Raw genomic sequence first — 27,529 nt, 5'->3', positions numbered from 1 at the left:
GAATATAAAAGAACAGCACTGTTCACACCACCGCTATAACGATATAGAGAAGCAATATCGTTGGGATCACTTTCAGAACTATTTTCTTTTTCCTGCTGTTCAACAATAAAACACTGACAGCCAATCAGAATGCATCCTAATTTAAGCGCTCACGCATTTAAAATGGCAGACGATAATCACCAAGGTCCAGAAAAAGCCACCACTTTTGACAAGTCAAAGCCCCTTTTCAAGGATACTTAAAAAAAAAAAATGAATATATGGAAAACAATCGGTCATACCCTCAGAATAAATGGTGAGAAGTATTAAAGGATTAGTTCACTTTAAAATAAAAATTTCCTGATAATTTACTCACCCCCATGTCATCCAAGATGTTCATGTCTTTCTTTCTTCAGTTGTAAAGAAATTAAGGTTTTTGATTAAAACATTACAGGATTATTCTCCACATAGTGGACTTCATTGGCCTCCAAACGGTTGAAGGTCAAAATTAGTTTCATTGCAGCTTCAAAACGTTCTACACGATCCCAGACGAGAAATAAGAGTCTTATCTAGAGAAACCATCACTCATTTTCTAAAAAAAAAAAAAAAAAAAAAAAAAATATATATATATATATATATATATATATATATATATATAATTATTCCTCGTCTGGTATCGTTTAAAGCTCTGGTATCGTTTGAAGCTGCACTGAAACTGTAATTTTGACCTTCAACTGTTTGGGCTCCATTGAAGTCCACTATATGGAAAATAATCCTGGAATGTTTTAATCAAAAACCTTCATTTCTTTTTGAAGAAAGAAAGACATGAACATCTTGGATGACATGGGGGTGAGTAAATTATCAGGAAATTTTAATTTGAAAGTGAACTAATCCTTTAATGATGAGATCATTATGCTAGGCTAGCAAACAGTGTAACGTAAAATTACCTCAGGTATCCAGCGCTAGTTTCGACACCATTGTCATTTGGAGTGAAAAAGAATAGGTGTTGTTTTTATTCCACTATATTGATTTTGTCAGCTAAATTCACTGTTAGATTAGATCGATTACACTATGTTCAGTCAAAATATAGCATGCTGAGGATATCTGCTGGTTAAAGCCATGTAAATGCAGCAAAAACAACACTTTAAAACTGCAGTGCGTGAGTTTTGAATAAACAGACCGTTATCGTTCATTGGTGTGAACGCAAATATAGTTATTGTTTTTGGTGTGAACAGGTGTTAAGACCAGTCTCGAGCACTACAACACTATTAGCCACATAAAAACATGCATTAGCTGTAAATCCCAATGCTCAAAATAATTAGGACAAACCTAAATTAAACAAATTAGTTCAGTCAAATGAACTTTTGAGTATTTAGTACTTTATTTTTATTTCAAGTTCACAGAACTGATATATTTTAAGTAAACTGAACCGTTTCATTGTTTTGAGTTTTATGAACTTAATCTTTTGAGTTGAAGGAAATTATTTTGAGTTTTGCCAACTTCAGGTTTACAGTGTCTTCTAGTTTTTAATTGTAAGTACCATAAACATTCAGGTAATTATATACAGTCACATCTGGATTTGTATGATAAATATATGTATTTATGCCATATTATAAATTGCAACCAAGACTAGTAAAATAATGATATGCTGACTTTTTGTGGTTGTAAAAAATGCATTTATTAAATCATACATTAATTTGCATTTGAAATAAAAAAGCTGAAGTAAAAGTCTTGTCAACACAAAAGAATAAAGATATAGATTTCCAAAATGTTTTCAAGTTCAACGTCATTAGAGAAGCAAAACTTTTAGACTTCTTTATTAGTATTATTATTTTCATGTAAAGGAGGAATTTTGTATCATACAATGTTCTCTTCCTTTGATATCACAGTGAATGAATAAGTTGTCACCAGAGTATGGTGTCCATTTTAGGACATTCTCAAACCTCAGTCAATATTATGATAATATAATATTATGTGAATTTCTTGTTCACAGCCTGGACGATTTGTGAGGTCAGAAACCATCGAATTGTACATACACTCTAAAAAATGCTGGGTTAAATATGGACAAATCCAGGGATTGGGTTGTTTTCACTCAGCCATTTTTTTCAACCAATTTTGGATTTTTTTTTTAGCCAGCAATATAGTAATATAGTAAAAGGCATGTTTTTGCTCACCCCCAAATAGGGGCAAATTTGTGGGGTATTTTAAGCTGAAACTTGTCCAGATCAAAGACTTATATTACATCATGTGAAATAGGTGCCCTTTAACCCAACCTGCTGGGTTTGTCCATATTTAACCCAACTTGGGTTGTTTTTAACCCAGCATTTTTTAGAGTGTAGGCTATTTAAGTAGTTTGGGCACAATTAATTTCAAAACAAAATTGTGTAACTTTGTGTAACATTTTTTAATTAAGCAGCAGCAAAAATCATTTTTACAATATTAAGAAATATACAAATCTGTGATACTAATGCTATTAATGATGTCCTATGCACACAGAATGCACATTATGTCACAGACACGTCAGGCTCCACCGCTCACCAATCACAGCGCACCCAATCACCACAGTACTGATCACCGGCACCTGCACCTCATCAAGCACCTCATCACCTCCAGCATAAAGAGCACTCACACACACCATTCGATATCCGGTCTCGTTTGCATTAACTTACCTGTATTCTTACCTTAAGGATACTACTTACCTGTCTATAGGAATCTCCTTGTGTGTTCTCTCCTCTCTGTGTGAGTGCTCCTTGTCTCCAGTGTCTCCAGTGTCTCCAGCGTCTCCAGCGTCTCCAGCGTCTCCATCGTCTCCAGTTCCAAGGTCATCTGCATCTGAAACAACAACAGAACTCAGTCATCACTCTCCACCTGCACAACTTCACCGTTCACTCACCTGCACTTCAGCACTTGCTCGTACTGGTTCTCAATAAAACTCCATTACCTGTGAAAGTCGGTCTCTGTCCCTTCTGTACTGTAACAGAAGACCGGACCATAACAGCGCGAGGCCAGTATGAGCACCCCGGATCACTTTCAAGAACTTGTCGATGTTCTCCGACGAACTCTCACCACCAGCGCACTTCCACCATCACCCGGCATCACTTCCGCAAACACCGTCACCTCTCCCTCTCCGCCAACACACGCCAGTCCCATGGCCAGACCAGGGCCCTACTCAGGATCGGCGGAGGACTCCAGCGGCTTCCTCCTGCAGTGTGCACTGGTCCTGGAGATGCAACCGCACCTCTACCCCAGCGACACATCCAAAGTAGCGTTCATCATTTCCCAGTTACAGTGGGCAGAATCCATCTGGTCTCAAAATGGTCCCGTCATTCGATCATATACATCCTTCGTGTCCCACTTCCGGGAGGTGTTTGGTAAACCCTCCTTCGACTCCTCTATTGGTGAGAAATTGTGTAATCTCAAACAAGGTTCCATGACTATTAATGATTATGCTTTGCAATTCAGAACGCTAGCAGCTTCAAGTGGATGGAATGAACAAGCCCTCATAACCACCTACCGACAAGGGTTGGATCCTCGGGTGCGGTTGCATCTCGCTGCATACGAGGATTCCATCGGCCTCGAGCGCTTCATCCAGCTGTCCATCCGCTTCGCCTCCCGTATGCAGTCGTGTATCGAAGAACACCAGGACCAGTCACACTTTCACCACCTCCTCCGCCGACCTGAACCCGTCAGCCCTCCAGAACCAGCCCACGAACCCATGAATGTAGAAAACTCTCGCCTCACTCCTTCCGAGCGCCAAAGACGGCTGACCCTGAATCTCTGCCTATATTGTGGTTTACCTGGGCACATCATCTCTGCGTGCCCAACTCGTCCACCACGACCTATGGTGAGTGCCATTATCCCTTCACTCAATAAAATGAAGCCACTCACCACTGTTGTCAACCTTACTGCTGCTGGTGCTTCTCTTCCAGTGGTGCCGCTCCTCGATTCAGGGTCAGCCGGCAACTTAATCTCCGGCGCCCTCTGCCGGCAGCTCAAACTCAAGACTACGTCCTCTCCGTCTGTCTACCAGATCCACTCAATAACGGGAAAACCTCTGAGCCGAAGATGTGTACGCGAGATGTGGGTCCCATCCAGTTACGTGTCGGTTTACTTCATCTCGAAGACATCCATCTGCTGGTTCTGGAGAAATCCACCTCTGACGTGGTTTTAGGGCGCCCCTGGTTGGAGCAGCACAACCCTACCATCTCTTGGAAAACCGGCAAGATCCTGAAGTGGGGCGAAACCTGTTTCTCTGACCTTCCAGTTCCTCGAGTACTATCCTCTCATGATCTATCCATCTGTGCCACCTCCATAGAGAGTCCAGTTGAGAAACGTTCCACCGAGATTCCTGAATGTTACGCCCCCTTCAGTAACGTCTTCTGCCCGCAAAAAGCCTCCAAGCTGCCTCCACACCGGCCATGGGACTGTGCCATCGATCTGCTTCCGGGTGAGCCAGTGCCAAGGGGTAAAATCTATCCCCTTTCCATCCCGGAGGAGAAGGCCATGGAGGAATACATCAAAGAGGCCCTTGCTCAAGGATACATCCGCCCGTCTACTTCCCCTGCTGCCTTGAGATTCTTCTTTGTGGCAAAAAAGGACGGAGGCTTGAGGCCCTGTATAGACTACCGCTCCTTGAACAAGATCACAGTCAAGTTCCGTTATTCCCTTCCTCTCGTCCCAGCGGCCCTGGAACATCTCCGTGGTGCCACTGTGTTCACGAAGTTGGACCTCCGCAGCGCGTACAACCTCATCCGGATACGCCAGGGGGACAAGTGGAAGACCACCTTCATCACGCCCACTGGCCACTATGAATATTTTGTTATGCCGTATGGCCTGGTCAACGCCCCCTCAGTATTCCAGGATTTCATACATGAGGTGCTCCGGGAGTTCCTCCACAAGTTTGTGCTGGTATACATTGACGACATCTTAATATACTCCCGGAGCCAGGCCGAACATCGCCACCACGTTGCGGAGGTCCTCCAACGACTTCGCCAGTTCCATCTCTTTCTCAAGGCAGAAAAGTGCTCATTCCACCAGTCTTCAGTTCATTTCCTCGGATACATCATTGATCACAGTGGCATCCGGATGGACGAGGGGAAGGTGGACGCCATCAAAACCTGGCCAGTCCCAACATCCATTAAAGAACTCCAACGTTTCCTAGGTTTTGCTCATTTCTATCGACGATTTATCAAGAATTACAGTTCCATCACCCATCCACTCACCAGCCTGCTCCGTAATCAGCCCAAGTCTCTGTCCTGGACACCAGCTGCCACCAACGCCTTCGAAAGCCTCAAAGAAGCCTTCACCACCGCTCCCCTCCTCGTCCACCCTAACCCAGAGCTCCCTTTCGTTGTGGAGGTGGACGCTTCCACCACAGGAGTGGGAGCCGTCTTGTCTCAGCAGCAGGGGACACCAAGTAGACTCCATCCATGCGCCTTCTCCCGCAAGCTAAACCCGGCGGAGGTCAACTATGACATAGGTAACAGAGAACTCCTAGCCGTGAAGTTGGCTCTAGAAGAGTGGAGGCATTGGCTGGAGGGAGCTAAACATCAGTTCCTTGTGCTAACAGACCATAAGAACCTGGAATATTTACGAACCGCCAAGAAATTAAACCCTAGACAAGCACGCTGGGCCCTATTTTTCTCCCGATTTGACTTTACCATCTCTTATCGTCCTGGATCAAAGAATGTCAAAGCAGATGCACTCTCTCGACTTCATTCTCCTAAAGAAACCACCACTGAACCTGAGTCCATCCTTCCAAGCTCCATCATCGTGAGTCCCATCTCCTGGTTGGAAGAGACCATCCCCTCCTCCAATGCCTCCACTAACCCTCCGCCGGGTTGTCCAAATGGCTTGTTATACATCCCTCGAGCATGACGCACTCCACTAATTCACACAGCCCATTCGTCGCTTGGCACTGGCCACCCGTGGGTCAATGAAACCCTCTCGTTGCTAAGGGAACGCTTCTGGTGGCGTATGGCATCCGAAGTCAGAAGGTATGTGCAGGGCTGCAGGGAGTGCGCCATTTCCAAGAGCCCACGCCATCTCCCATCCCTTTAAACAAATGGGGGGTGAGTAAATTATCAGGAAATTTTAATTTGAAAGTGAACTAATCCTTTAAGTCTACATGAATACAAAAATAAATGTACAAACTTAATATAGTACATATAACTAGGAAACATATAATCTCGAAAAATATGTATTGCACCCTTTAAAAAACAAATTAAAATGGCGGCACAGATTTTAAAAATAACTTGCTGTGAATGACACATACTTTTCAAACATTCATGCTCCTGCTCCTCTATTGGCTAAAGAGTTCATTTAGAGCGTGACGTCACACTGTCGGTTGCACGAAGAAGGAAAGAGGCCAACTTCCGGTGTGGTGCGTTGAACAGGGACCACGGGACGTAACTGCCAGGAAAATGCGGTAGGCAGTTGTCATAACTGAAAGCGAAATAAAGCACAGCACAGCTCAGTGCTATCTTTATCACTTTAAAATAAATGTGGCATGTGGTTATATGGCCTAAGGGCTTTGTGACGGAAGCAATCGGGTTAGCTGATCAGCCATCGATCGATCGGTATTAGGGAGTGCGCGAGCTCTGCGCGCGGCCGAACATGGGGACGAGATCGAGCCGTTTACACGAGGAAGCTGCTTCGACACCTTTCGATAAAGATGGCATCAAGAGAGAGTCCTGCCGACGGGTCCGAAGCACCAGGCCCACTAGCCTCATGGTGGAGTTCTCCGGGAGTTTCGACCATGACTCCGAGACGAACCGCAGCCGGTCGGAGGAGGGCAGCGACTCGGATACCGGGCAGCAGGCGAGCAGCGACGGCAGTCCCGCCGACCGCCACACATCCCCGTCGCTGAGCAGCCAGGCCTCGCCAACGGACGAGAGCGGAGCCGATGAGAAACGCGAGGAGGATGGCAGTCCAGGAGGCCCTGTGGGCGGGGAGGAAATAGGCCGTGCACCGCAGCGCACTTTCTCGGAGCGTTTGCCCAGCGGTCGCCATTCTTCCACCAGCGGCGTCACGGCGAGGTCCGCCCGGGTGAGAGGGACCCACGCTCGGCCAGTCTCCGAGGCGTGGATCGGCCTCTACAGACTCAACAACCGCCACGGTGGTAAGTTGAAGAGCTGATTATTTCGTTCCCTCAGCAGTCATTTCAAACCTTACACCCTGTTCTGTCATTTAAACCGGCACTGTTTACAATGAAATGCAGTTTACAGGAGCTCAACAGCTTAATATATTGTGTTTTAAACAAAATAAGCCTATATGCATTTATCCATACTATTCAAAAAGGATAGTTAGAAATATTTAAATTGTCATTATTACTCTTCTCATATCAAAATATATTAGGTTTGACAGGCCAAGTCACCGTTCACTTTAATTGAAAATGGTGTAAAGAAAGTGACAGCAGTTGTCAGTCTATTTTTGTTTTTAACTAGTTGGCTTAATGAAAGTTACAGTGAGGTTCTATTTGTTAGCAGGAACTAACAATGAATAATGCATTAAAAATGATCTTTTTCAATGTTAATTTTGATATTTACTACATTTTTAAAATAGACTGATTATATCATTTAGTGGTCCTGTGTTGTTAACAAAGATTAATAAATACTGTAACACATGTATTGCCAATTGATAAATTTAGTTAAAGGATTAGTCAACTTTTAAATATACTTTTCCTGATAATTTACTCACCCCCATGTCATCCAAGATGTTCATGTCTTTCTTTCGTCAGTCGAAAAGAAATTAAGGTTTTTGATGAAAACATTCCAGGATTATTCTCCTTATAGTGGACTTCAATGGCCTCCAAACGGTTGAAGGTCAAAATTACAGTTTCATTTCATCAAAGTTTGAACTAAATTGTCATATACAATATGCTAGTGCAAGTATGTAACAATTAGTTCAAACTTTGACCTGTGGAGGGCAGTAATTCTCTTAGCAGCGTCTACACTGCTGGAATTCTAATAGAGAAGAAGAAGAGAGCTAGTTCAAAATGAGCATTTATGGTTAAAATGTATACAATTTTTATTTTTTTTTAGAAAATGACCGATTGTTTCTCTAGATAAGACCCTTATTCCTCGTCTGGTATCATTTAAAGCTCTTTGAAGCTGCACTGAAACTGTAATTTTGACCTTCAACCGTTTGGACTCCATTGAAGTCCACTATAAGGAGAAAAATCCTGGAATGTTTTCATCAAAAACCTTAATTTCTTTTCGACTGAATAAAGAAAGACATGAACATCTTGGATGACATGGGGCTGAGTAAATTATCAGGATATTTTAATTTGAAAGTGAACTAATCCTTTAATGCTTTAGTAACTGTTACTGAAAGTTTATGTACGTAATAAAATAGACAACAAACCTAATTTGATATGTGAGTGATTTTTGTTTTTTTAAAAGCATATAAAACATGGAAGGTGATTAAAAGAGATTAATGGTTCTGCACTAGACTAATGAGCTTGTGGTGTAATTAGGCTTTGGGGTTTATAGACATTTCAGACATTCCTGACAGGATGATCCATGATGGATTTAAACGCAAAGACCAAAGGTAAACCCAGTTTACTAATGATGTCTGTAATATATTTTTTTACACTATATTGGTCAGTTGGACATAGTCCAGCCAGAGGGTTCAGAAAAGTGGGCCACATTGGCGTCTGTTATTGTGACTGGCCTTCATTTCATGAAACGCTTTCTGTACCTCCAGTTTGCGTTATAGTTTTTCTCTCCTTTCCAGCTATTCGTTGTCCTTTTTGCACCAAGCCGTTCCCTGGAGGGCGGATCGAGGAACACCTTTTAAGTTGTCTGACTTCTCCACCTCTCCCTTATAACAGTAAGCAACTAAGCATCCAGTTTGTTTTTATCATTGTTTTTTCTTTCTTCTGCTCATATCTTAGTTATTAATTATGTTGTATCTTATTTGTCCAACAGCGGATGTGCTTGCTAAGGACAGTGGAGAATGCTCAATCTGCCTCGAAGACCTCCTACAGGGAGAAACCATTGCTCGACTGGCTTGCCTGTGCGTCTACCATAAGAGGTAACTGTGAAGCACACTAAATAGGGATTTCAGTGTACATAAATGTCCATAATCGATCATTGTTTAAATTAACGATCAATTAATTGCTAACCAACCTCTCTAATCCGAAGCGCAAGTAAGTTATCACATTGCTTAACCAACACAAAATAGGTGTCGTTTTAAAGCTTTAGAAGCTTGGCTTTACAGCGAATATGACCATCACTTAACATGTGCTTTTAAATTTACTGACATATTAGAAGTGCTCAATTTTTATAGCGTGAAAATAACTGCTTTACATGAAAATGTGATTTGTAAAATCATCGTACATAACAGATAGACTTCTGTCATAAATCATTGAAAGGTCTCAACTAGCAGAATACAAGCATAATTGTCTTAGAGTCCAAAGTATTTGTATGAAAAAGCACCGCTGACATGTGTAAACCGTATACACGTGATGCCATCTATACACATTTTGTGCTATGTTTTTGTTTGTAACTTCACAAAACATTCGTAAACGATAGTATATCACATATCTTTATTCAGAGCAGGTGGTCTCAATGTATAGATCTTGTCGTACTGCTTGACTAAAGCTATAGGACTTCCTAGGATCCGATCGGGTCACGATCATGACACAGTGTTTTCCAACGTCATTTGAAAGTTGAACCAATGGAAACTGGATCTCAGATGTGGTGGGTTGGTTGGTTATAGTGGCTAGGGATGGTGTGTCGAGACCAATCAGACACTGTTTTAAAGCTGGAGCGCGCTTGGATTGTTTTGATTGGTCAGATTGACAGATCTTGATTTAATTGTGCCATAGAATAGGAGCAACAGCTGAAACTTGTTGTTTATTCTATGTACTAGTGTTGTCAAAAGTACAAACTTTCGGTACCAAGTCAGTACTGACATTTTAAAAATGTGATAATACCGGCATTTTCCTCTAGCATTTTGAGCACTGTTGAATGGATTCTTAAACACCGCTGATTGGCCCTTGTGTTCAAACACTCAACAGATGTCTGTGATTGGCTACATGTGTAACGCTCGGTGAAGAGATCAAAGATGACTATTTACAAGATGTTTGAAGCGTTGATCATTGTAGTCAATCACAGACATATCTGTTGTGTGCATGAACACAATGACCAATCAGAGACATATCTGTTGATCATGTGAACACAATGGCCAATCAGGTGTTTAAGAATCCGTTCAACAGCGCTCAAAATGCTAGAGGGAAATGCTGGTGTTGTCACATTTTTAAAGATTTCAGTACCGAAGTCGGTACTTTTGACAACACTACTATGTACTTTCATTGTGGCGTTTACACAAGTCAGTAGTTCTTACATTCAGTAAAATCATTTGTTTGGAGTTTTGAAATGAAATTTAATACACTTTATTGTCCCCAAAGGGGAGATTTGTGTTGGACTCAAGGTGTTTACACTGACAAAAACAAACAACAGATTCAACAATAAAAATAAAATAAAATGAAATGATAATGTTCATTCATCATTTAACATTTTAATTGAAATAGGTATAAAAGTAGGGCCCTATAAAATCCGTTTTATTTTTTCCCAAATTCCGTTTTATTTTTTCCCAAATTCCGCTTTTTCCGTTTTAATTTTTCTGGATTCCGTTTTTTCTGTTTTATTTATTGTTTGACTCCATTTTAATGGTTAAATTAAATTTTAGTAATCAAAAAGCATGTCTAATTTATTGAAATAATGAATCTTGTCCAATTTACCAACAATTTAATAAAAGTTTAACAAAAAAAAAAAAACATTTAGGGCCCTACGTTTTATTCTTTCCCCTCAAATTTTATTTTTACCAAATTCTGTTTTCTGGATTCCATTTTATTGATTTAATTCCAATTTTAATAATCAAAAAGCATGTCTAATTAATTGAATTCTTAAAAACAACAATATTAATTAATTAAAAAATATATTTTTATGATTTTTTTTTTCTTCAGAAGTTCTGTTGTGTATTTAAATTTTTCTGTCAATCAAATGAACGCATACCATTTAATTTATCTTTTAATCATGAAATTAAACTTTTTTTTTTTTTTTTTGTCAAACAATGTGCTGCACAACAGAGCTTTACTGTTACAATTAAAATATTGAAGAAACACTGAGATTATTGTTAAAAATATATTTTAATAATTTATTATTAAATTTATCTAAATTCTACTGTACATCAGTAATATGTTTGTCAAGTTAAATCGAACTTTTATTTTGACGGTTTGCCTAGAGCTTTGAGTTTCTCTGTGTTTATGGCGGTAGTTTTCTCAAACAAAGCGGTTAAGTGCTGATGAAGTGACTTTCAGAGCAGCTCTGGAGATGAATTCGTGCGTTCATATAGTGAGGCGACAGAGGACGAAAACACAGCGAGCGGCGCACGTGCTTCAGCGTGCGTGCGCCCGCGTGATTGTGTGTGAGGTAAATGAAACTGCGCTTCCGCATCATTCATTTCAGAGGCACACAGGCATGCAGGATTCATGTTTAAATAGTCTTTTTGCGGTTTAATATTCAGTCACTAGTCTATATCACGATTTAATTTAAGTGTACTGACCTGCTTTTAATTCAGTCATCAAAAATTTGACAAATTCCGTGACATTCCGCGTTATATAGTAAATTCTGTTTTTATGAATGGATTCCGTGATCGCGGAAATTATAGGGCCCTATAAAAGACTTACTAAACTGATTATACCTACATATTGGAACTCTGTACCTTCTTCCAGAAGGTAACAATTCATACTCAGTATGCAGTACATGCAATGGATCGGCTAAGATTTTATGTACTTCTCAAAGAACAGACTGTTCATACAGTGACTCAAGGGACAAATGGTCCTTTCTCCCAGTGGTCTTCATTGCTATTTTTACCAAGCGTGCGAGCTTAGATTTTTACCTGAATTGTAAGGCTACCAAACCATACCGTAATGCCATATCTGATTATGCTCTCTATAACTGCCTGACAAAACAACCACATGATTTTCTGGTCCACTCCATAAAGCTTTAGTCAAAATACAATCTTTGCTGCACACGAGAACAAATTGTATCCACATGAATCCCCCAACTAAGTGTATTATATAGATACCAAGGTAGACATTAGGTGTGTTCGACTTGAAGCAGTGCTGCGCAGACCAATCGGTATATGACATCAAAGTACGGCAGACGGCGTAATGCGTAACTACAGCATGCTCGCTCCATGTTTTGCGCATGAACTCAACTACGCACTAATGATGACATTGCTTAATCAACCATCGATAAGTTTGATCAATTATCGACAATTAATTGATCGATTAATCGTTAGCATCCATAACACTAACCCTTCTAAAAATAAAAAATGACAATTTTGCTGTACAAATGAATGCTTTCGAATATGTAATGGTTGATATTTCTCTTAACAGCTGCATTGACACATGGAGCAAAGTGAAGCCATGCTGCCCTGAGCATCCTTTTGAATGATTCATGTTCACGTGCAATGACAATGACTCAGGTGAGCTTGTAATTCAAGTAAAATTTATTCAGATGTCGTCATATACTCACGTTCATGTTGTTCCAAACCTGTATGACTTTTTTTCTTCTGCACAAAATATATTTTTTGAATAATGTTTCAACATTGGACCCCAATGTTTGATTGCATGGACCAAAAAAACTTGAGACAATTTTACCATTTTTGAGTGAACTATACCTTTTAAGATTTAGTTTTTTGTTTTTAGATTCCTCCTAACTTTTTTCCCCCCTTCTTTTTAGGAGACTATACCCCCTGGCAGGAGCATATATTTTCTGATGAGAGGATTGAAAGAAAGACACAAAGGAACAAAAACAAATGGCGAACATCAACACGTGCTCAGCTTAGTCAGTCTGGCCCCTAGTGAGCCCGGCTTTAACTATCTGACGTGACTCTTGAGACTTGGCTTTTCTCTTGCTCTACAGCACCTGCGCGAATGCCGGGTTTGCTCTGCTTGCCTTTTCTCTTTAACTCTTTAACTGTAAAACTGAATAGAACTTGTACCAATGTAAACGGAGAGAAAAGTTACACATGGAACGCCTCTCCGCGTGGACATCTCGATCATCTCCCAGAGTGGGGATGGCGTTTTGGTTGGTTCTTACCATGGAAACGTGGTGATCTGTCGTTTATAACGTTTGGTTTTGTGCAGCCTGCTGGGGTTGCGCTGGCTTGAATGAACTACTTGAGTTTGTTGGGCAGATCCCAAATGAACGCAAATGAGTTGTACATGCGTAAATATTGCACAGGATTACTTGTGAGGCATGATGTTTTATATTGCGAATGATACATAATGATGTTTTTGGGGATAATCTTCCTTTGTTTACCCTTTCCACTTTTTGTTACTATAGGAACATTTCAGAGGCAGAGTGAAATTTCCAATAGATTAATTTGATTAGTGACTTAGTTTTATCCATCATTGAGGCAAAACTCCCTCTCATTTCCACATCAAGCTCTTTTAACCTCTCGATCTGATTGCTTTTACTCAGTTGAGCTGTATATTGTTAACAGATCAGAGCAATACTTCCTCTAGTTAGATTAATGGACGTGTTATTGGTTGCAGTGAAGTGTGTGTGTTCAAGTGTGTACTCAAATGCAGAAGATTTTGACGCTGATGACCTTGACTGCATGTACTACTCTACGAGGGAAAGATGAAATGGCTTTTCTGAGTCTCAGAAATTCATTTACTGTACGCTCTTTACACCAGGCCTTGTCTGCGTTGAATGAGGCCATCTGTGGTGTGGAGATGTATGTCAGGCGCAGTAATGCCATATGGCACATGCTTTGCCTGAGGATGGCGATTGAGAACAGCTGATGGGTAATTATGACAATGTCATCGACCCTCTTGGAATGAATAAATCCAAAGGAAAGGTAACTCTTTTAGACAGCCCTCCACAGAGATGCTTGTTAAATATTTAGAGAGGGTTTTCATGTTTTGAGGTTCAAGGGGTTCACTATTCAGTTGTGTTTTGTAGCGGTCTGTTACATTTTTGCCTTAGCTCAAGGATTCATATATTTTGAGTGGCTTTGAACGAAGATTTCCTTGCCGCCTCAGAGAGATGTCGTCTCCTTCTACCTTTGAAAGTATTGCAATGTGTTTCCTTTACATGACAGTCTAACGGTTCTTTCCAATTGAAAACGCAAGAAATGCCAAGCGTGTCTAAGTGAGTCAAAGGCACGAGTCATTTTTACAGTTACATTCATGTTTTGTTGGTGTTGTGGAGTGGAGGGAGGTATTGTCAGAGTATTTTGACAATCTTTTAAGCTCTGTAAGTTAGCTTTTGCCCTTTAACTCATGTGGTGCCATACCTCAATATCCATATTTACTATATTAACCTGGGGCTTAGCTAACTCCAAAGGTGGTGTTTGAAATTTTTTCTTAAAATTGTATTTATATATATATATATATATATATATATATATATATATATATATATATATATATATATATATATATATATATAAACATACATACGCAGTATAAATACTATAGAAAGTTCTGTAATTATTCAGTGCTAAGGGTCTTTACCCACTTGAACCTGTGTTTTGAGAGTTGTCGGTCAAATATGAATGAGTTGGGAATGTTCTTTAGGTCAATATGATTTGCAAATATTCTCATCCCCAAACACAGACAATCTGCCTTCATTCTGCTAAAGAACAATTGAGTATTTATTTATTAAAAAATGTAAATATGTATCACTTCAAAATGGCTTTGTCTTTTGTTTGTCCATGATGCTGTTTCTATGCCTAAATCTTTTGTATGTCTGAAAAATTGGTTTTATATGTATTTTTTACAATAAATATGCTTAAGTGTGATTGTTGTTGTGCTTTGGATCATCTTTTCTTGTGTAAATAAATCACGTGTCAATATAGTAACAGTAGCTGTTAACAAGTAAATTGAAAGTGCTTGCATTTATGATTGTGGAAGTAACCGTGGTGGAAGTACTTGCTTTCTTTTGTTTAAAAGATTGTAGTCTCTAAATTGATTTTTGGCACGTTTCATCTGAGTTTTTATGGTAAACATTTTGAATTCTGTTAAAAAGGAAGAACTTGTGCTTGTGTCAAAATCTTGTATAACCTATATTTCGACAGCTCTTGTTGCACTTTGTGGTTTTTTGTGAAACTTAACCCTGTTCAGACCCCTCTCCACACAAACAGTCATACTTTTCATCTACTTTTGTGTAAAATACAACTGCTTAAAAATTGCATTGTTATTTAACGGTGTACTCATAAAAATGTACCAAAAATGCACTGAGAAAGGAAGCCAATGGGAGAACTTTTACATTAGAGATGTTTGGTCAATCGTGTGAAATCTGAACTTCTTCACAGCAGATTTTCCACACAGGGGTTTTTGTAAATGATGTAACTGGAGGATGTGGAAGCTACTTTAGCCTGTGTGAAACAAAGATGAAGCATTAAACATCAGAGAGCTTGGAGTGATTAGACTTCAAACAAGATAACGCTGAGGAGAAGGTAAGCATTTTTCCCCATTTTGTCTAATATAAAAAATGATCAAATTAGTTAAATATCCATGCAAAAACTGTTCTATAGAGAGAAAACAACTAATTATCTTGTAAAGTAAACCTGATCTAATTATAATCTGTAGACTCTTTAGAATAAAGTGATAACATCAACTGAAATACAAATTAGAACAATGAGAACAAACGCCAGCTTTTAACACTGAATGTGCATTTAATGGCTCAAATGTCTCTACTCAAATTTTAGTCAACAAATTGGGGGTTTGACCCATTTTGTAATCCACTTAGCATTTCTAATTCAAATGAACTGCAATAGTACTGATTTAGGTGAACAGTAAAACAATATACAAACATTATAGAGTGATACAACTTCACATTTGCAGTTTAAAGCACTGTCTGTGCAATCACCTAATGGGAAAGTTGTAGAAAAAAATCAGGAATGAAAGTGATTTTTGAAAATGCTCTCATGCGAAACAGGACTGTAAAATAAAGTGCTACCTTATTATTTATACTTTTTGGCAAACATATGTTTAATATGCTAACACATCTCTTGTCCTTGAGATCCAATAACCGTGATCAAACACACCTATCTGTAATTTTCTAGTGTGCTAACAGATAGCTGTAGTTAGATGTGAAGGAAATTATAAAAAATGTTACTAAAGTGGCAAATTTCACATCTTATCTCTGTGTTTTTACCATCAGGTTTACTTTCAATATATTTCTAAATCTAGATCTAAAGCTGTTGAACTATAACAAACCACACAATAACAAACAAACAGTGCAGAAACCACCACTTCCTGTTCACTGATGCTTTTTCCTTTTCCTTCACACTTAAAAATCACACCTACCCCTATGTTAAAGGGTTAGTTCACCCAAAAATGAAAATTCTGCCATTAATTACTCACCTTCATGTCGTTCCACGCCTGTAAGACCTTCGTTCATTTTCGGAACACAAATTGAGATATTTTTGCTGAAATGCAAGAGATTTATGACTCGTCCATAGACAGTAATTTAACCACCACTTTCAAGGTCCAGAAAGGTACTAAAGACATCGTTAAAACAGTCGACGTGACTGCAGTGGTTCAACCTTAAAGGTTTAGTTCACCCAAAAATGAAAATTCTGTCATTAATGACTCACCCTCATGTCGTTCCAAACCCGTAAGACCTCCGTTCATCTTCAGAACACAGTTTAAGATATTTTAGATTTAGTCCGAGAGCTTTCTGTCCCTCCATTGAAAATGTATGTACGGTAGACTGTCCATGTCCATGAAAGGTAATAAAAACAAAACATCATCAGAGTAGTCCATGTGACATCAGTGGGTTAGTTAGAAGTTTTTGAAGCATCGAAAATACATTTTGGTCCAAAAATAACAAAAACTATGACTTTATTCAGCATTGTCTTCTCTTCCGGAATCCTTTCCATTGAATTGATTCCATTGAACTGATTCCATTGAATCCTTTCATCTGTTGGCGTTGGTAATGCACTTTTACGTCGCCGTGGTTGTTTTTGGCGATTAGGACATCCGCAACATTTTGAAGCATCGAAAATACATTTTGGTCCAAAAATAACAAAAACTATGACTTTATTCAGCATTGTCTTCTCTTCCGGAATCCTTTCCATTGAATTGATTCCATTGTATTGATTCCATTGAAATTGATTCCATTGAATTGATTCCATTGAATCTTTTCATCTGTCGGCGTTGGTAATGCACTTTTACGTCGCCGTGGTTGTTTTTGGCGATTAGGACGTCCGCGACATGCACACTTACGCACCATTTTAAAAAATATAGCAATACCAAAATACAAACAATGTAGAATAGCTTGAATACAGCGTGCGTCTCCCTCAGACTGTAAACGAAGCTCTGGCGCACCGGATAACACGTCAGCAGCAGCGTCTTACATCAGCAGCGTCACTGCGGAGTCGTGAACCACACTCCGGAGCAGAAGGGGGCGGTAATGCACCAATAAGCTGGATGCCAACCGCCGTAAAACAGGAAAGAAGAAGAAGAAGAAGCGGAGTCGTGAACGCAGATTGACAACAGACCCGGAAGAGAATACAATGCTGAATAAAGTCATAGTTTTTGTTATTTTTGGACCAAAATGTATTTTCAATGCTTCAAAATGTTGCGGATGTCCTAATCGCCAAAAACAACCACGGCGACGTAAAAGTGCATTACCAACACCGACAGATGAAAGGATTCAATGGAATCAGTTCAATGGAATCAATTCAATGGAATCAATTCAATGGAATCAATTCAATGGAAAGATTCCGGAAGAGAATACAATGCTGAATAAAGTCATAGTTTTTGTTATTTTTGGACCAAAATGTATTTTAGATGCTTCAAAAAATTCTAACTGACCCACTGATGTCACATGGACTACTTTGATGATGTTTTTATTACCTTTCTGGACATGGACAGTCTACCGTACATACATTTTCAATGGAGGGACAGAAAGCTCTCGGACTAAATCTAAAATATCTTAAACTGTGTTCTGAAGATGAACGGAGATCTTACGGGTTTGGAACGACATGAGAGTGAGTCATTAATGACAGAATTTTCATTTTTGGGTGAACTAACCCTTTAATGTTATGAAGCAATGAGAATACTTTTTGTGCGCAAAAACAAAACAAAATAATTTTTTTCAACAATATCTTCTCTTCTGTGTCATTCTCATACATTGTTTACATCCAGCACTTCCAGGTTCTATGTCAGAACGCCAGCTCCTGCATCAGCATCACACACATGTGTCGTGCTGATCACGTGATCAGCTTTGGCCAATAGTGAGTCGAAGTTCTGATGTAGAACCTGGAAGTACTGGATGTAAATAGTGTAGGAGAATGACAGGGAGGAGACGGAATTGTTGAATAAAGTTATTTTTGTTTTGTTTTTGCGCACAAAAAGTATTCTCATTGCTATATAAAATTAAGGTTGAACCACTGCAGTCATGTTAACTATTTTAATGATGTCTTTACTACCTTTCTGGACCTTGAAAGTGTCGGTTAAATTGTTGTCTATGGAAGAGTCAGACAGCTCTTGGATTTTATCAAAATATCTTAATTTGTGTTCTGAAGATGAATGAAGGTCTTACGGATGTGGAACAACATGAGGGTGAGTAATTGATGACATAATCTTCATTTTTGGGTCAAATAACCTTTCCTGTTTTGACATTCTGACAATGCAGTCCCATCTTGTTTAGGATGACGGACGTAGAGAACCAAAAATCTCCGAATGACTCTATGACTCAGAGTGACCCTAGCCATGCGACGACAGCACCGATGTACGCTCCCCCTCCATACATGCCTCCTCCTTATCCTACGGGCCCTGCCATGTACCCCCAACCAATTCCTGTACAAGTCTGCGTTATCCAACCTGATCTGCCCCCAGAAGAGGCAGGTGTCATCAAAACAGAAGAACCAAATCTAGCAGGTACTCTCAATTTAACATTTACTTTATTATAAAGCAACTTTTGAGATATTTTAGAGCACGATAACCAAGAATAATGTTTTTCTTCTGTAATACAGATGCTGAGGAAAATCAGATTGTGTCAGCCTTTGAAGATGATAAGATTCGGAAAGCGTTTATCAGAAAGGTGAGCATCTTTGTCGTTTACCTGCTACCATAATGATTGCTCTGAACGGTGGTCCTCATTGCCATTTCCAATCTCTCTTTTAACCCACACAGGTGTTCAGTGTGATAACGATTCAGCTACTAGTCACGTTCACTGTAGTCTGTGTGTTCACCTTCTCAAAAACAGTCAAGGCAGCAGTTCAGCGTAGCATCTGGGTGTACCTCAGTTCATACATTATCTTTATGGTGGTGGCCTTATGTCTTACCTTCTCCACCAAATTCAGTCGCACACATCCCTGGAACCTGATTGGACTGGTGAGTGTCTGTGTGTGAATATGTCTTCATGCTTTGCATTACATGTAGAACATTATTTATTGAAATCCAGAAAAGTCTCCTACAGTTGCACGTATGGATCAGAATAGAGTGCAACAGTCAGGTTCCGGAAGTACAAATCCCATTGGGGAATTGATTTGGAACGGTAACCTATAAACCCTTCAAGACAATCAATCAATGGTATATGCTTTCGTTAAAGTCATCAGCCTATATTATTTCAACTTTTCCTGGGGGAAAATTTCATAATCCATGATGCAGAGAAATCTCCATCAATCACTCATGTACGATTGCTGGTTCGTTTGGTTCGAGGCTTACAACTGTTAAAAGAAGTTCTTTTTTTTTTTAAATCCCCTTGAGAAAAATGAATTGGCAAATATTTCCAGAACCAAGGCCACTAAAAAACTGGACGGGCACTGTTGCACTCTATCAAAGTCCCTTTAAAGGAAGTCCTCTTAGTCTGTTCGTTGTAAGGAGAAAAATACATTTATTTATTTATAGTAAATCAGCATAATTGTTGGCCGTGTGTGTGTGTGTGTGTGTGTGTGTGTGTGTGTGTGTGTGTGTGTGTGTGTGTGTGTGTGTTATATTTGCAACGCCTCAGTTTTTTTCGGGCAGAACACATTCTATTTCGGGCATCCAAGACCAAGTACTATTTATCAGCCGCGACGGACAACAACTTGAATGGGTCATATAATTTAAACTTTACAAGAATCCTGAAATCGACCGACGAAAGAGAAAACTCAATAAAAGCTTCGACGCAGCCGGCGAACTCCCAATTAAATTACATATTTCAAATCAGTATTTTTTTTTTAAAAACAAAATCAGGTATTTATGGGTATGACATGTTATTTTCCAAACTGCTTTTCCATTCTCATAAATGTTATTATGACACTTTTTACCTTAAATAGTCCCATTCTTATTATCCCACATTAAAAAAGCCTATGTTTTTTCAGGCTAGACTTTAATTAGTTAGTAGGTTGAAGATCCAATGCGCATGTGCAGTCTTATGCTCGAGTCAGTATTTGTTTTTTAATTATAAAAATTAGGTTTCTATGGGAACCGAAGCTTCTGAATAAATATTATAAAATATATTACCCTGGTGTTGTGTCACGTTACCTTAACAAAAATCTCTTATTTTGCAGCTGACTACCTTCTTCCTATTTCCAGTGACGCAATGACTTTATCAATCAGCAATTGGCTCTTTTAAGGCTTAATTTAGTGAATATACCATGGACATATTCCGCCATATTGCACATTGCAGTTTCTCCTAAATAATGTGATTCATTCATAATCCTTCTTTGGTCTACAATGCTAAACTTGAGAAGCAGCGACTGTCAACCGTCTTTCTTTGATTGTATAAAAAATGTATATCTGTAGTCCTACACTCTAAAAAATCTTTGTTTCAACCCAAACTCAGTGCAGTTCCATGGTTGGGTTTGTCCTTTCTCCCATTTTTTAGAGTGTATGTATTCAAAACAATAGGAGTGATTCATTGAATTCGCTAAACTCAAGAATTAAGATGTAAAGGATTGCATTACTTGTTTATAACTGTTTTTCAAATATTCATTGTTATAGCAAATCATGCATAATTAAAACATAATTCAATATTTCTACGAAAAAAAAAAAACACATAATCTCCTTATTTTTTTCATTATCTTTTTTCTGTAACTCTGACTGCATGTGCTGAAAAAAAATTGAGAAATATCATTTCATAAAAATGTTTAAAATGCCAGAGAAGTATGGTAACAGTGACAAAAAAATGGTACATGCTGTCTTAAATGCACAAAATAATAATAATAATAATAATAAATCATAAAGCTGTCATTTGTATTCATAAAGTCAATCTGTAATATAATAATGTGGTCTAAGTTTAAACTTGAAGTAATACAAGACTTTTCTGTAACATTCAATTCTACTTGTAAAACAAGTGTTGTTATAAACACTCAGATGAATCATGTTTAAAGGGATTTTTAAGGCAATACGTTTTTTTTAAACTGGGTACAATTAGATGACATTATTATACTCACGCTTCAACGTCCCGAACGTCCGCAGCGAACGTTAAAAGGACAACGCGGACGTTAAAACGTCCGCCAGCGAACGTTACAAAGCGGACCAAACGCGGACCTTAAAGCAACGTCCGGGGGATCTGGGAACAAGGTACTTTCAACAGGCCATGAAAAAGCGCGATTCTTTTTCAGCAATAACGGTCAGGTTAAATATAACTATAGTGATATATCTGTATTATGTAATATATGTTCCTTAATAAAAAATGTTCATGAACTTCAGCATTACGTGATACTATTTCAAAGTGATTTCCATCATTTTTACAGATAATAAATTGTATTTACCTGGAAAGAGACGTGAGGCTTTGAGGAGAAAAACGAGAGATTCTTCATGCATTCCAGTGATTTATTAATGGGATATATCGTAAATTATATCGTTAGGACAGACCACAAATGTGCAGCATATGTTGTCCTTTTTCAGACTATTACAGCGGTATGCAAATGAACAAAAGAAAATAATCACGAGGATAGAAAGCATCTGCTGAAAAGAGCTCTCAGCATAGATATTCTTGTTATAACATGTTACGTTAAAATACCAAACGTTACATTATTCTCATGATGTCTGAAAATAAAACATGAAAGAAAAATTGACGGATAAGCTTTATTTGTAGGGCAACCAATATGATTTTAAATGATTCCTTTCAGTCTTTTAAAATGGAAGTTCCCCAAACCGGAAGTGCAACCCATAATTCGAAACGCAATAGGTTAGTCAAGAATAAGGTGGATAGTCTTTGATTTGAACTCTCTTACTTTGAAAGGCAGCATTTCAGTGCACTATTACCAAGTTGGTTCCTCCTCTTGGTTCCTCTTGAATTTTCCCCAAAGTGTACTTAATGACATTCTATAATACAGGTTTACCCAGGACAAAACTTCTTCCCTTAAGTCAAGCCATTACATTTTGTTACATTAAGTTCTTTCCATTCTATGACAAACTGGTACAGCCTGTACTTCCTCCGTATGAAGTGCAGTGGCCTATATAGTCTGTATAAAAGTTTATCAACATCTTTGTCGATCCTGGAACAACATTCCAATCAACCAATCAGATTTGAAGGACATGTTTACATTTGTTTATGTCAAGTTTAGGCTTACAACCAGGGTTAGGTCTACATTTGTGTTATTCACCTATCATTTCCCTCTGATTTTAGGGATAAGTTCTGGGTTAGGACTAAATTTTCTGACAGGAATGTTCAACAAGATATTTTGATCCAGGAACATGTCTTGCTTGGCCAAATCACGATGACCATTTCTAATAATAATTTTAGAAATGTTTGTTTTATTTATTTATTTATTTAGGTTACGTGTGTTTTCAGTTGGTTCTGCAATTTTTAATAAACAATAAATTATTAAAGAAAATAAATTTGATTCAATGGCCTCCCATCAATATAATCGTTAGATACACATGGTTCCCTTTTCAAATCTTCTTCAGAAATCAGAGTGCACTCCATACTAATTATTTAACCTTTCATGCAACATGTCCTTGTATTGCCTGCAGTCAGTGGTCACGCTGAGTCTGTCCTACATGGTGGGAACTGTAGCCTCATATCACAACACAGATGCTGTGGTCATCGCTTTAGGATCAACTCTGGTCATCTCATTCACCATCATCATTTTCTCTGCCCAGGTATGTTCAGTTTCTCTATAAATCAGGGGTTTTCAAACTGGGGTCCTCAAGGGAGTGCTAGGGGGACCGTTGCAAAGGCTTAGAGAAAAAACATGTAAATAATGTAAATAAATAAATACATATATTTTTGATTAAATTAAATATGGAAATTCATTAGAATATATGAGTAGAATGAGTAAGAAAAACTAAATATTTTCAAATTAATTTTACATATTTTTATAATGTTAATTTTTCACAGTATAAATTGGGCCTTTATACATGAAAATGGGTCCCTTGCACTATATATGATTATACACTGTGTGCAGAATTATTAGGCAAGTTGATTTTCTGATCATATTTTTTTTTCCAAGCACATTTTACCAATTCCAGTCCACATCAATTTTAATAACTACTATTAATATTGTTTTTAATCATTTATAAGTGACATATAATTGTTCATGAAGGCTGGAAATGAAAAATGCCTTATATTCAGGTGTGCAGAATTATTAGGCAGGTTTGCTTTTACATGCAAAATGAGCCAAAAAAGAGATTTAACTCAGACTGAAAAGTCAAAAATTATTAAATACTCATGAGAAGGACGCAATACTAATGCAATACTAGAAATTGCAAAGTTAAAGCATGACCAAGGGACAGCAAAATGCTCATCGGGACAGCGGGGTCATACAAAAACAGGTGGAAAAGAAAAGATACATGTTATCTTCAAAAGAATTAAGAATTAAGGTGAAGAATTAAGTGTGAAACCATCAGGAACCCTTTAGTCCCCAGCGCCACCATTTTCTAGAACTGCAACCTACCCGGAGTCTCCAGGAGTGCAAGGTGTCAGGATCTCAGAGACTTAGGTTAGCTAAAGAATCCTAAAAAATGACCCACTCTTAATAAAAATCACAAGCTAAAGTGTTTTAAAATACATGAAGACAGGGTTTTTATAGGCCTTATAGACAGACAGCTTGAGAGTGACTCCTGAAGGACCAACACCACATCCTCTTGTACCACTGTTTGAAGAATTTATCTCCCAGAATCTGGCAGTAAGTTTTGGAAGATCATTTTTAGTCCATCTCTGCAAGACGGACATTTCAGGATAAGAGATGGACTAAAAGTGAACTCCCACACCTTACTGCCAGATTTTGGAAGATAAATTGCCTGTAAAAGAAAACCTGCCTAATAATTCTGCACACCTGAATATAAGGCATTTTTCATTTCCAGCCTTCATGAACAATTATATATCACTTATAAATGATTAAAAATAATATTAATAGTAGTTATTAAGATTGATGTGGATTGGAATTGGTAAAATGTGCTTGGAAAAAAAAAAAAAAAATTCTGCACACATGGGGGTCAGTGACATCTAAAACCCTGCTTTAAATTACACTAATCTGACATAAGCTCATTTGAATATAAATGCAACTTAATGCACCAAATCTCTTCTAAAATGCATTAGATTATAGAAAACTCAGTGGAAAACAACTTTTCAGTTAGGTCATTCTGATTTGCTGTGATTCTTTCAGACTCGTTTGGACTTCACCATTTGTAACGGCATTCTGCTTATACTGTCCGTCAACTTTCTCATGTTTGGATTCTTCACTATCTTTTTCTACTCCAATGTTCTGCAAGTTCTCTACGGTTTTCTGGGAGCCCTTCTTTACGCTATGGTAAAGCATAATCAATATTCCATAAATACTGATCATCACAAACTTAAAGCTACAAGTGCTTAAGAAAGTACATGACATAAATTTGCTTTTCATTGTTATCAATATTTCTGTTTCCCTCTCCTGTAGTTCCTGGCAGTGGACTGTCAGTTGGTGATGGGCAGGAAAAAATACAGCCTTGATCCTGAAGAGTATATCTTCGGTGCCTTAATTATCTACCTGGATATCATTATGATATTCCTCTACATACTTTTGATTTTGAGCGGAGGCTCCAAAAATTAAATGCATGCACATCTTGTGGCACTCCAAGTCTGCACATGCCTGATGATGTTCAACCTTCCGACCTCAAGTATTCTCACGTCACATGTCTGCTATGATCCCTCTACTGTTCACTGCCCCTGCTGCTTGTGTCTGGTTGTTTCTATTTGTTAGAAGTTATATTTCTTTAAAAGATCAATTGCACTGTTTGCATTTGTTGATCACAAGAACTTTTAGTAAGTCTGCTAAATGACCCTTAAAAACTTATATGTCTATGGTGATAAACACCCAATACTTTAACACTTATACACCCCTGTAATAATGTGACTGCTCGCTCTTATTTATGCTTTAAAGAAATCAATAAATTCTGTTTTATTAAAAAAAAACATATGTTTAATATGCATATTTAAAGAAAAATATACTAAAACCTACTACAGGGCTGTCGAATGCTTGAATCTGATTGGTTGACGAACGTTCTAATTATTTTCAGGCAAACACACGGCTAAAGTAGTTCTTCTTGACCGCATTACAATTCCATATCATTTCGCCAAATGATTTCAGTTATTTCAAAGGTCCTTACAGCCTACAACAGCAAAAGAACCAAAACCTACAATGACACTGCCAAGCAAATAGTAAACAATAGGATAAAAATTAGATATTATTTCCATGTTTTGTTTTGTTTTTGCAACAAAACTACGTTTTATTATGTACAGAAAGCAGATTCTCTCTCACTCAGATGCACACACATACAGTACGGACACACACTAGCACAGGAACTTGCTGTCTGCTCTGCTTTGATGATTTTATCAGTTAAATAGATAAGCATCTTAAAGCTAAATGACATTTCTCACCAGCGAGGTAATAACGCCGCTGTTCTTGAAGCAGATAAACGTACAGTTTCGCTATTAGTAAAGATGCTGATGCCTAACATTGTCTGGAGATGCACAGACTCGGGTAATTCGATCAAAGGCTCAAGCATCCATTGCGAAACAATTACGTTTTGGATTTAGCACGGAGGCGTGGGATGAGATGCGTAAGAAAAGAGCATTTTAAGGACAAAAACCTGACAAATGTCTTGAAGTACAACATCTGAACAATGTCTTGAGGTGTGGTAACCATACGTGGAATAATTGACACCGGTCCATTTAATTATGTAAGCAATAAGGTATGAGAGGCTGTGCTGTATCGTGAATAAGTCAAGGCTGAAGGGCGTTGTTATAGGCACAACGCGAAGTGGAGTCAGTAGCAAAGTAACGAAGACCTTTACATTGAAAAGACTGAATGGTTGTGAACACGGAACAAGGTGCAACTGACAAATGCTTTGACTAGCGCTGTCAGTCACGGGAAAACCCCTTTACTGTTAAAAGGACAAGATAATACATTTAAACAGATTTTTTATTATGAACTTAGTGACTGACCTGAAGGAAAATGCTAAATCTGAATGCAGATAATAAACTCACTCACTCGATCTTCTTCTCACAATACTCTTCTAAATAATGCAGTAAGCTTCAATGAACAATATCAATTGACCTTTCGCAAAGACCCTTAGTTACTGTTGCTTTGTCTGACAAGCCATGGCGCTGTCACGCCACACAGAGTGAAAAATACATCGCAGAGCAAAGAGGACACTGACAACACGTCGACAGACAAGACAGAGCAGGTTACTTATGATATTAAACAAAGTCCCATATTCCATAAATACTGATCATCACAAACTTAAAGCTACAAGTGCTTAAGAAAGTACATGACATAAATTTGCTTTTCATTGTTATCAATATTTCTGTTTCCCTCTCCTGTAGTTCCTGGCAGTGGACTGTCAGTTGGTGATGGGCAGGAAAAAATACAGCCTTGATCCTGAAGAGTATATCTTCGGTGCCCAGCTTTCAAACTGTAATTTTTTAAAGAAATTTGAATAAAAAAAAACGCTTTGTGGCTCTTTAATGTGTCGTGACAGATCGCTGTAGCGCCTCACCTCAAGCGGCTCGTGAACCGATCATCTCGTCCTACTAGTTCATTTATAGCATCAAATAAACATGAATGAACATCAGAAGGTATGTTGTTTCAAATGCGGAAAGACATCAGTACACATCATTTTTCAAGTTGAAGTCCACCAAGGTTAATCTTCTAACTCCTGACTGCTTTGTCGGACAAAATGGCGGATTCAGCGTTATGATTGGTTAGATCGCCTGTCAATCAAACCGGCAAAGGGTCAATTGAGAACGTACAGTTTGCGTTGTGAAGAGTGGTTGCTAAGAGTGTTGTGTAGTGATACACAGAACCGTTGGGTGAAGCGGTCATAGCTGTGTATTATCGTGAATAAAACACAGCTATTGACTATTGATCAGAATGAAGGACAGGAACTAACTGTTTTAAAATATAAAATAATGCTCACCCGAGGTAACCTGTCAAGTGTGCATTATTTTCTAGTAATTCAACGGCCCATCGTCAATTATTCCTTACTAAGCCTACATATATTGCATATAAATAAAATACATGTTATTTTTGATTATTAACAATAATAAAGTAATATACTATTCTACTTACTTTGACACAGTCAAAAGACATGAACACTTTC

General features: G+C 38.4%; 2 protein-coding genes across 3 annotated transcripts; both read left to right on the top strand.

Annotated features, from left to right (window-relative positions):
* The first annotated feature begins 6,296 nt into the window (after nt 1-6,296).
* Nucleotides 6,297-14,802, top strand: zgc:66427 (uncharacterized protein LOC406256 homolog). The gene is made up of 5 exons (XM_048164745.1): nt 6,297-7,096; nt 8,713-8,808; nt 8,907-9,012; nt 12,386-12,474; nt 12,732-14,802. The coding sequence occupies exons 1-4, from the start codon at nt 6,592-6,594 to the stop codon at nt 12,441-12,443; spliced, it is 765 nt and encodes a 254-aa protein (XP_048020702.1). The 5' UTR covers nt 6,297-6,591; the 3' UTR covers nt 12,444-12,474; nt 12,732-14,802.
* A 513-nt stretch (nt 14,803-15,315) lies between these two features.
* si:ch211-284o19.8 (protein lifeguard 1) lies at nt 15,316-25,340 on the top strand. Of its 2 annotated transcripts, XM_048164744.1 has the most exons (8): nt 15,392-15,459; nt 18,538-18,574; nt 18,663-18,892; nt 18,988-19,055; nt 19,148-19,348; nt 22,922-23,050; nt 24,556-24,699; nt 24,826-25,340. In XM_048164744.1, the coding sequence occupies exons 3-8, from the start codon at nt 18,664-18,666 to the stop codon at nt 24,976-24,978; spliced, it is 924 nt and encodes a 307-aa protein (XP_048020701.1). In that variant the 5' UTR covers nt 15,392-15,459; nt 18,538-18,574; nt 18,663; the 3' UTR covers nt 24,979-25,340. The 2 variants fall into 2 exon arrangements, with proteins under 2 accessions (XP_048020700.1, XP_048020701.1); XM_048164743.1 differs by lacking the exon at nt 18,538-18,574 and having other exon boundaries at nt 15,316-15,459.
* Nucleotides 25,341-27,529: the final 2,189 nt, after the last annotated feature.

Source organism: Megalobrama amblycephala, linkage group LG17, assembly GCF_018812025.1.
Source record: "Megalobrama amblycephala isolate DHTTF-2021 linkage group LG17, ASM1881202v1, whole genome shotgun sequence".
In the NCBI taxonomy this organism is placed as follows: Eukaryota; Metazoa; Chordata; class Actinopteri; order Cypriniformes; family Xenocyprididae; genus Megalobrama; species Megalobrama amblycephala.
Note: the sequence above shows the minus strand (reverse complement) of the source record. Positions and strands in the feature narration are given on the sequence as shown.

Coding starts and splice junctions, on each gene's coding strand:
- zgc:66427 (XM_048164745.1), top strand. CDS start 6,592: ATGGGGACGAGATCGAGCCGTTTACACGAGGAAGCTGCTTCGACACCT. Junction 7,097..8,712: donor ACTCAACAACCGCCACGGTG/GTAAGTTGAAGA, acceptor TCTCCTTTCCAG/CTATTCGTTGTCCTTTTTGC. Junction 9,013..12,385: donor CTGTGCGTCTACCATAAGAG/GTAACTGTGAAG, acceptor TTCTCTTAACAG/CTGCATTGACACATGGAGCA.
- si:ch211-284o19.8 (XM_048164743.1), top strand. CDS start 18,664: ATGACGGACGTAGAGAACCAAAAATCTCCGAATGACTCTATGACTCAG. Junction 18,893..18,987: donor AGAAGAACCAAATCTAGCAG/GTACTCTCAATT, acceptor TCTGTAATACAG/ATGCTGAGGAAAATCAGATT. Junction 24,700..24,825: donor GAGCCCTTCTTTACGCTATG/GTAAAGCATAAT, acceptor CCTCTCCTGTAG/TTCCTGGCAGTGGACTGTCA.